Source organism: Nanorana parkeri, unplaced genomic scaffold, assembly GCF_000935625.1.
Source record: "Nanorana parkeri isolate BGI_ZX_2015 unplaced genomic scaffold, ASM93562v1 scaffold885, whole genome shotgun sequence".
NCBI classification, from domain to species: Eukaryota; Metazoa; Chordata; class Amphibia; order Anura; family Dicroglossidae; genus Nanorana; species Nanorana parkeri.
Genome location: NW_017307153.1, coordinates 242,305 through 253,150, shown reverse-complemented (window position 1 = coordinate 253,150; position 10,846 = coordinate 242,305). Strand labels below are relative to the sequence as shown.

The following is a 10,846-nucleotide window of genomic DNA, read 5'->3' as shown; positions in this document are numbered from 1 at the left end:
ATAATAAAAATCTATATCTTGTAAATGTAGATAATCTACCTCCCGATCTCTGAAAGAGGTAGACCATTGGCCTAAGATACACCCAAAGAATCCGATATCCCATCATACATACCTATCTGATGATCTGGACAATACTTGAAAAATGGGATCTAACAACTTATTCTTTAAAATTACGATACTGTATTTATAGGCTGGGGGGTACAAATCAGAGGTGAGCTCACCAACTTGATTTTAATAATTTTTGTACATTTTCTGTAATAAAGATTTAATGGTGACTTTTAAGAAATTGTATGTTGAGTGATGTTGATGTTTGGTACCATGAAAGTCCCGCTTTTTTTCTGTCATTTTATACTTTTTTGGGTGTTGGTACATAAAGATAATCTCCATAAACTATCACTTAGAGTTTTCATTTATATTTGGTTTGCTCCGGTTTTTCGTTGTCGAGTAAGAGTACCGATAGTTTGCTTTCGGTACTTGCCGCTACCGAGTACCGATACCGGTGCTTCCGCTGGCATGGAGTAAGAGTACTCGACCAAATACTCAGTATTGGTACTGATACTAGTATCAGTGCATCCCTAATATTTATCATTAACTATTGTTGTTAAAAAGCTTAGCAGGGATTGTGGTATACTTTATCATAGTTTGTATCATGATCAGGAGAATGTATGACAGATTTTCTTTTCTCTCTAAGGTTTATTATGCAGTTGTAATTCTACCCTTTCCCTGCCCTTCTGTGGCCAATGGTCATATTATATTTTTGTAGTGGGGTCTGTTGCCTTCTATTATTAAATGACAATAACAAATGTTCATAGAAATAAAATTAGGTGGCTTAATCTGGCCTTGTAGGAGATGACTAGCAACAGAGCAGAATAAAAATCTCGTCCTTATCATTAATTCTGTATCTAAACCAGCCACCTCCCCAGCACTTTTTCACCTTCCCTCTCAATTGAGGTAAACTTGTCAGCTTGACATATCTAAATGCCGCTCTCTGCACTGCTTTAAGCTGCCCATAAACCATTGTAAGGTGATTAAAATGGGCAGATTGTACTTGCGATCATTGCAGATTGCAGTGCTGAGCGGGCAGTGTGCGCTTGCGCACACCGGCCCGTGCGGCATTCGTCTTCGAGCATGCCACCAACCCGCCGAAAATCGTATGATTTTCGTCAGGTTTTCCAGTGTGCTCGGAAGACTAAAGTCGTGCGACCTTTAAAGTAGATGCAAAGCAAAACAAATGGCAAACGCACTCATCAACTTTTTTTTTCTCATGCTGGCTTGTGAGTGTGCTGGGAAACTTTTTGCTTTTTTACAGTAGATGCGGTCGCACGCTGCCCATACACCTGCTGATTATCGTACAATCGCGGGATCACCCGCGATTATCGTACGATAATCGGCAGGTGTATGGGCACCTGTACAGATGGTATGTCCTTAGGACAGTCGGACATGCATACACAATTCCCAAGTCTGTGGCCTGCTGTAATCTTCTACTACAAATAGTTTATTTGACCATTCATACCAATTGTAATCTGTGCATTTGCAATAATGACATTTTATTTTCTTCAGGCTGGTTTCCTGCAAAGTTTGTGGAGATTCTTGATGAAAGAAGTAAAGAGGTGAGACCAGGGAAGTTGTTCAATTATTTTGCAATTTTTGCAAAGTGTAAATAATGAAGATGAGTGCTGGGGACACTTTAAGAGCAAGTCATAGTCAGGCTGCTTGTAAAAAACATGTAAGCAATTAAAATCAATTGCAAGAAGATCCTCAAAGCAGTCTGTAAGTTCACTGAAAGGTCAGAAAGCCCACTGTGGTTCTCCAGTTCTCGGGAAACCAATATAAAAATGTGATTTCTTTTATGTCTGCGAATATAGCCTGCCCAAGAAGCTATGATGGCAACCAATCAAACACCATTATTACATTTATCACAGGCAGAATGCATTGAATGCTTCTTTTCTTACTAGTGAACTGAAGTAAGCCTGCCCTCCGTGTTGCTAAATGGTGGGTGTCCAGGTCCTCTTTAGGGGAGCTAACATTATCATGATTTCTCCCAGTGCTTTCCCTTATCACATATTTTGTGTCTTCACACAGTACTCAATTGCTGGGGATGACTCTGTGACGGAGGGTGTCACAGATTTGGTTCGAGGAACATTATGCCCAAGTATTAAGGCAATATTTGAACATGGACTCAAGAAGCCCTCTTTGTTAGGGGGGCCATGTCACCCCTGGCTCTTCATTGAAGAGGTAAGATGGATAATGTGATGTATTTTCAAAATGCTAGCTGTTGCAGAGTTTACATTTGTATTTACAAGTGTATTATGAATATATATGTTTATATTTTATAAGATCTGGCATAGATGGTTGGAATCCCAAGATAGTGTTATACTACCCTAACTTTCCTCCTTTTTTTTGTATTACTTATCTTGTTTCCTTAATGAAACTTGCAGAACCACAAGTAACCCTAACCCTTTATAGAGACAGCACACAGCTCTCCGTTTTAGTGGTCCATGTTAGGTGCGCAGACATCATGTTTTAACCCCTTCATGACTGAGGCCCTTTTTTCCATTTTTGCACCCATGTTATATTCCACATTTTAGGCCTGAAAATGACGTAAAACCCCCCAACATTATATATTGGGGGCGGCCCCTTCTTCGGGACGCAGAAGCGATCTGGCGACAGGTAAGTCGCCAGGATCGCTTCTGTTGTAAAGCCGACAGTCGGCTCTACAAGTTTAAACAGACTCCCGGCGGCAAAAGTCACCGGGAGTCTGTTTAAACAGCCCCGATGCTGGCGACGTACACTGTACGTCGTCAGTCACGAAGGGGTTAAGCTGCTGGCAGTTTTTTTTTTCTATTGTTTTTGCTCCCTCTTATGTACATTTCTTTCTCACTATTATGGATCCGGTTCACTGAACCTGTACTGTTATAAGCACAATAATGCTGAGATGGTTTATTCAAGGGTTTGACTTTCTTTTTCCCCCAATGTTTATGCATATATAACATGAACTCTTCCTTCTCCACAATGAATGTATGAATATATTATACAAGACTATGTATATGTACCTATTATGTCATTAATTTGTAATGTTGTCAGATGCCCACATGGATTCTGTAACTGATTTACTATTGGGTCTATTTATAAACATGCGCTTTGAATGTTCGCTCTGTGCAAATATATGTCAGACTGGATGTTCTTTGTTTTTTTTCTTTGCAACTGCAATTCATTTTAGTGCTTTTATTTGATATGCTCCTCAGTGCCATCTAGTGGTCATTACTCAATATTAAATAAAAACATTGAAAATCCATTGCCTTGTAAAGAAACTAGTGAATGTTTATTTTGGCATATATCCACACAGAAGGAACATTCACAGATATTCGGGAGAAGGATTCTGCAGATAGTTTAAATTCATAAATAAGCGCAGTGGCTAAGTGGTTAGCACTAATGCCCTGCAGCACTGGGGGTCCCCGGTTTGAATCGCGGCCAAGACACTATCTGCAAGGAGTATGCATGTTCTCCCTGTGCTGGTGTCTGTTTCCTCCAGGTACTCCGGATTCCTCCCCCACTCCAAAGACATGCTGGAAGGTTAAAGGCCCTAAATCAGCCCTAGTCTGTGTATGTGTTATAGGGACCTTAGATTGTAAGCTCCTTGTGGACAGGGCCTGATGTGAATGTGCTCTCTCTCCTAAGAAACCCCAAAAATAGCATCTTAAAAAGAAAATATATTTATTTTATCACGTTCCTATTTGATATGCTTGCTTCTGCATATTGTAGTATTTTGTATTCAAATTTTTACATTAAATATGTAGACTTAAAGATTAGCTGCTAGAGAGAGCTCTGTGTCATCGTGCTATTACTTTGTCTCTATTCACAACTGTTAAAGTAGATGCAATAACCTACACATATCTCATGAAGTTACACACCACTTCTGTGAAAATAAAAACATCTCCGGATTCTCCACTGAGGTCTTCTGACTCTGTAAACCTTCACTGCATGGCATTTAGTTTGCTGAAGCACCATCATATCATAAATAATTACTGTGTTTATTTGTAAAAATACTGTTTTTTTTTTTCATTTTATTTTTTTTAATGTTTTGCATCTCAGTTCTGCAGATCTCATGCAGCCTATTTGTAGACACTTCTTGTGTACATGTATGCACTACAAAAGTAGCAACGTGGCATTGCAAAGATGGACTTCTGGATGGTGACAACAGTGGAGCATGCCTGTGCATTAAATGTAAGCACGGCTGCTTACAGTCTCCAACAGATGCGCTTGTGACAGGGTGACAACATAGCAGAGTAGTTGGGAGACGGGGACAGAGGAGTGTAGTCCTATACCAGGAAGTGCCTGAACAAAGGTTTTCATGGTAGGATTACTTTATTTAATAAAAGCTGTAGATTTATAAAGATTTAAAATGAATTTTGAAATGACGTTACGTGTGAAAGATTATATGACATTTTAGTGACTAGGATTACATTTGCTTCAAAGTGACACTAAACTCGGGAGTTAAATCTTACAAATGCATTCAGGTGCCCTAATTATTAATAAAAATGTATCTTATGTGTGTATCACTCGGCTGTAGATCCTCAAATCATATCTGAATTGGTGCCGACACTGTCCTTCCTTCTGGAGGGTGGCTACTTTGTTCCCCATGGTCCCTGTGTGTGTTGTAAAGTAGTCACCGCACTAAGCTCACTCCTGTGATGGACTACAATCTCATTGATTGTATTGAGATTGTAGTCCATCACAGGAGCGAGCTATAATAGGGAGTGATAATAGTAGGGTACTTGAATGCATTTTTAAGATTGTGTCACTTTAATCCATACACAGAGAGTGCAATATTTTGACTGCAATGGTAAAAACAATGATGTGCAGTTATTTCCAATGTATTCCGAATTGGTTCTATGGGATGTTGCACCCTGTGCTTTGTTTTATTTAATAAATGTTTATTTTTATTAAAACCCAAATGGGTTTCGTGTATTTCTTTGGAAACTTGCTATAAATCTCATCTCTGTGGACAGTTTTGGAAAGCAGATATTATGATGATGTGACCTTCATTCTGCAATGAGATGTACTGAAATAGATGTACATTAGTAATGTGATGTATCATTTTATATATTGTGTTTGTTTTTTAAAGGCTGCCAGCAGGGAAGTAGAAAGAGACTTTGACTCTGTGTATTCTCGCCTTGTCCTCTGCAAGACTTACAGGTAACAGTTGGAGGTTCTTGTTTTCCTATATACAAAAAAAAATATCTTGTCAAGGGAATGTATAGTGCAGGGGTAGGCAACCTTCGCACTCCAACCCTTGTGGAATTACTAGTCCCTTGAAACATTGCAAGACTCTGAAAGCCATAGTCATGACTCCCAGAGGCAGAAGCATGTTGGGATTTGTAGTTTCATCACAGCTGGAGTGCCGAGGTTGCCTACCACTGGTAAAGTGGTTTTGTAAACATTGTGTTATCATCAGGACCATAATAATAATAATAACAGGATTGGAATGCCTCATCAGAGATAAGTAGAACTGGAGTTAGAGATAAGATAAGTGAAACTGATGATGTCTCTTTAGGTAACCTGCAGTGCTCTGGGAATTATTTGCTATGCATTAAATGTTTATTGTAAAACAATGATTGCAGATGCTGTATTTGCTTCCCCCTGCCATATGTCCCAGGCTCATCTGTCCCTCCTGGGTGTCCAGGCCTCCATGGCAGGTCAGGATGGAGATCAGTGAACATCATCCTTTCACTGATCCTGCTGTAAAGAATGAGCCCAAAAGTGATCATCAAGAAATCCCTGATGTCTCCTGAAAGATAACTTGTCATCTCCACTATTTTATTACATCAGCCCCCCTGTGATAGTAATAAAGTTAAGTTAAAGTAAAAAGTTTTAAAAATTTAAATTCAAGAAAATAAAAAAACACACCCCAAAATTTTACTAGCTCCCCCCCATGTACATGCACATATGAACGCAAACTTGCTTGTCAGATGTGTTTGTATAGGAAAACAACAATTGTGCCACACATATGGGGTATCTGTTCACATGCTGGAGTAATAGCAATCATTCTAGGGTCATCAGTCACTGTTAACTCTACATTGATGACCTTTCAAGACTTTTAAAACATTGCCTATGGACAATTTTTGGTACCGTAGTTTTTCGCCATTTCATGGGCAGACAGTTTTTAGGCTTGACATATTTGGTCTCTCTTTAGGTCACAACCTCATCTTTTATATTTGACAAAAAATGGGTTCTACATTGTTTGTGTGCACTAAAATTGTAATGTAATTTTTTTACTGAAAACAGGTTTGCAACAGTTGCACTAATATTGTGTGACATAAAAAACTGCAACCATATTATTTTACTGGGTCCTTGCTTTCAAAAAATATATAATGTTTTGAGGGCTTAAGTAATCTTCAGTCCTAAAATGTCCATGTTGTTGTGTGCATAAAATGGGGGGGCGTTGGTGGCAAAGGCTCTGGCAGCAAAAGGGTTAACAAGATACGGTCACTTTGTCCATTCAGAGTGAAATGACAGTACCTGTGTAAAGCTGCCCACCACGGTGGGGTGATGTTACCGCTCACCTGGCATTTTGGTGGTGGCTACGACGGAACAAAGAGAGGCAATGGATCTGTCCAGGCAAGACTGTGGAATTTTCTATTCAGAGCAAGTGACAGAGTCTGTGTAAAGCTGCCTACTGCAACCCTCTGATACCTGACTCTCCTGTGTTTCCCCATGACTCCTTCCTTGACACTTGATGCAGTGCTTGGGCCTACTGGCCAATCGCTTAACCTGAGCACATCACATTATAGAGGGAGTGACGTCATGGCTCCTTCTAGGCTCTGACATCTGGCATTTCAGTGGCGACTATGACACAGGAGGGAAAGGCAAGGGGATCGTTGTTGAAATGAATACCAGTGGGCTGGGGTGTCTTTACACAGACTCTGTCACTTTGCCCTAATTGACCATTAAACCTTTGCTCAAAAGCAGAGTGTTCTGTCCCCCCTACACGTTACCCTGTGGCTTGTATAGCTCAACATGCAGCTAAACCCTCCTATTCTGCAATAAGCCAGACTGGATGAAAGCTTGAAGCTTTCATAACAATACAGGATGGGTGAAACTGGTAAAAAAAGAACATACAAAGAAAACATACAATCAGCATTTAAATATGTAAATAAAGTGATAGCTCACAAATAGAGTGCAAAACAAGTCCATCCCTACTAATGGTGCTGCATAAGGGGAATTTGCTCATTTATTTCAAACGTGTTCAGGATGGCACTGGATCCTTCTCACTTCTGTTCCAAGATGGAGTCTGAGGTTCCAGGGTTCACTTATTTCATCTTCTTGGGCTGGAGGTTACTGGGAACTTACCATAGAAAAACAGTGCAACTGCTGTAGGTGGAGATGTACTTTTTTTTACTACCATCTTGTGGCCGATTTTGGGATGGCCGGTAGGTAAGTCAATACATTTTTGCCTGTAAGGGCAGAACACAGAGCATGTGAAAGAATCTTAAAAAATCGGAAGCTTTATGCATCTTTTCTTCTTTCTAACATTTTTTAGTTGGGTGTAAACTTTACTGCCATGTTTAATAGGCGATTCTCATGTTTTACTGTATGATATGTGCTGCCAAACACCATGAAGTGATAAAGGGGTTGGCATAAACACTACTTTTTTCAAGGTGGTATGCACTAAACTGCACCTTATCTGCTGTCATAGCTTGAAATGTTTTTTAATTTTTAACTTGAAGACAGTATTTCCCCTTTTATAAGTTTGTTTTGTCCTGTTTGTATGTTTCTAAATATGTTTATCTCTTGCAGGTTGGATGAAGATGGCAAAGTATTAACTCCAGAAGAGTTACTATACAGAGTATGTATATGTAATTACTATATTGGGGTTCACTGGGGCTTCCCAATGTGTAAGCCATTCAAAATCATCTGAGGTTGTATAGCCCGGGGCTATTTTTAATTGAAAATAAGGTGTCCTACCCATTGTGGTTAATTGGCCCCTTTTATTGCTGAATTGCAGCATGCAGGCATGTAATCACCAATATCATCAGCTAAGCTATCTTGCTCGATCTACACAACCCCTCCTACTTATGTAATAGAAATAAGGGGAGGGGCATTTGGCATCCATACCAGGAGAGCAGCCTATGTTGAAAACCCTACTCTGATAAAGTTCAACAAATGACCGACATCATTCTTGCACCATTAGGGTGTTACTGACTGGATCACCAGGTGAAAATAAATCAAAAAGATCCCATGCTCAGATTAGACCTGATGATTACTTAAAACCCCCCAAAACATTACATAGTTTATGAGGCCCCGTAGAATAAAACCGGGCTAGTTGCATTTTTTTTATTTTGCATGCTATTTGTGCAAATGTTTATTAAATCGGTGTTTTTTTAGGGGAGGTGGCACCTTCTCAAGCCCATATAAGGGATCGCCGACTCGGATCTCATGACAACCAGGATCCGGCTGTTTAAATTATACCAAGATAATGGCTGCAGCTGTAGCCGTGATCTTGGGTATATCCACTTGAGGTCCACGATGTACAAGTACATCCTATGGTTTTTAAGTGGTTAAACCTCTAAGCCCTGGTTCACACCTAGGCGGCACCGTTTTTGCGCATTAGCAGCATGCGGTTATTTGCACGTTGATGCGCGTTGTGCACATTTGTATGCGCGTTTTAACGAACTTACATGAAGACGCGCGTTTTGATTGGCAGCATAAACCATTGTGGGCAATGGAAGAACGCGCAAAATAATGTGCATAAATGTGCAACATGCTTCTGTTGTGCATTTTTGGGCATTTCCAATGAAGTCTATGGGGAGTAAAAGCGCTTTCAACTGCCCATAGAACCTCCTGTATCTTTTCAGGCGTCTGGCGTTTTTCTGCTCAGGTGTGAACCAGGGCCAATGAAAATCATTTCTTGTGTTGGGTGGTTAAATGCGCTTTTCGGACTGCACAAAAACGCCTAGGTGTGAACGAGGGCTAAATATTTGCAGCTGTAGTCACAGGTACATCAAAGTCTTACAACCTTTACCTTTTGGTATGCTGGTCTATCATTTTCTTTCTGATCTCTTCAAACAACTCTCTCCTTTGCTTTCTCTGGTCCATGTTTAGTGTGGTGCACATAATGATACCAAACAGCAGTGACTACTTTTCTCCATGTAAATAGACTGACTAGTTGAAGACGTGTTATACTAATTACAGAAAACAGTTTGAAACCTCATTATGATCCAATTCTTTATAATCTTTTCATGAGTAGAAACAAATCTGTCCAGGCCATTTTAGAATTTCTTTGTGCAATAAGCAATAATTTATCTCTTTTTCATAATTTTTTTTTTCTTTGCTCTATAAAATACCAAAGACATGCAGGTATATATGAGACAGTTCCTTTTAATTTCATCAGTTCTCAGGAGAAATTAAGAATTGTTTCAATGAACTGTAAGGGTACCAACAAATGTGTCCATGCCTATAAATAGTTAAGTATTTCACCAGCACACCAAACGAGTGGTAATTTTACCCACATCTTGTCATAAAGCAACATTTCGGGGCCACTCAGTGTCCCTTCATCAGTGGCATGTCTGATGAAGGGACCCTGAGTGGCCCTGAAACGTTACTTTATGACGAGATGTGTGTACATCAATAAAATGACCACTCGTTGAAGATTTTACTTTGGTGTGCTGGTGATATACTTAACCATTTGGATTTGAAGAAGCGCCATCCACTATCACTGCAGCACCCACTTTAAAAAGGGATATTTGTGCAAATAAAGGAGTGCGGTGGAAACCTCTTTGGAGCATGCCTATAAATATACTAACAAGAAACATGCTAATAGGAGAGAGCAGAGATGAGCTCATCAGTGTGCTGCTCTTTAAAGGAGAACTATGAGGGGAGTGCTTTTCACTCACCTCATAGTTCTAGCCGACCTGTGACAATGAGACTGTCACAGGTCGGCTCAGTAGATCGGGAGGTGAGCGAACATATACCGGCGTTCGCTCACCTCTCGATCCTATCACGTCTCTATGCCGTGACAGGGTAGGGGCTGGATTCCCCGCTCCGATCCTCCAGCGCTGACTGGCGGAACGGTCGGGGCGGGTACAGCTGGCTCTGCCTCTAGATAGGCAGAGCCAGCTGTCAGTCACGCAGCTGGGCGGATCCCGGCACAATTGTCGGGATCCGCTTAAGCTGCGGCGCCTCAGTATATCGCAAGCAGCAACTCGCGGTATACTGCGGCGTCTCAGCCTAGGGTGACAGGAGGGCGCTAGTTTGTGTCCTCCATTACCCTAAGGAGAACTATGGGGAAAAGCCTTAACCCCATAGTTCTCCTTTAACCTTTACCTACCCACAATCTGTAGATAAATATCCCCTAGCATCATGCCCCTTGCTGGAGATAAGTTTATAAACATCCCCCCATGAGTTGCCACACTTTACATGGCTGCTGGCTTTCAATCCCAGCTGTCACTGACAAACGAAAGCAGTTTCAAATCATGGAATCACTATGTCATCATTGAAATATGCAGGCTGAAGGCTTCAATGAATTAATAGGGGTCACTCTGCAGATGATTACTGCCACCTCGATTTCTGCAGCATCATATTTTTTTTCAATTTTTCATTAAAGCTCTTAAGAACCAATGCATACAATATTGTCACAATTAAACATCACAGGGTAAGCAATCAAAGACTGCATAGGATGGTATGACAGTCGGCACAATACCAAGGTCAGGTATAAGCAGAGTAGAATGGTGGTGTAGGAGGTTTCTGCAGTAGGATTTTAGGTGAGTGATACTTGTATAGCTTCCTAACAAAGATGTATGTGCCTAATAGAGGGTTCTGGGGTTTGTCTTACAGTCCAAAGAAGAAG

General features: G+C 40.5%; 1 protein-coding gene across 2 annotated transcripts in view; it reads left to right on the top strand.

Moving 5' to 3' along the window:
- Positions 1 to 10,846, top strand: part of SGSM3 (small G protein signaling modulator 3) — a 59,760-nt gene that overhangs the window by 37,014 nt on the left and 11,900 nt on the right. For both annotated transcript variants that reach the window (XM_018565775.1, XM_018565774.1), the window contains exons 15-18: positions 1,561 to 1,610; positions 2,083 to 2,235; positions 5,126 to 5,196; positions 7,798 to 7,846. In XM_018565775.1, coding sequence (XP_018421277.1) covers positions 1,561 to 1,610; positions 2,083 to 2,235; positions 5,126 to 5,196; positions 7,798 to 7,846 — 323 coding nt within the window. The remainder of the gene's footprint in view (positions 1 to 1,560; positions 1,611 to 2,082; positions 2,236 to 5,125; positions 5,197 to 7,797; positions 7,847 to 10,846) is intronic.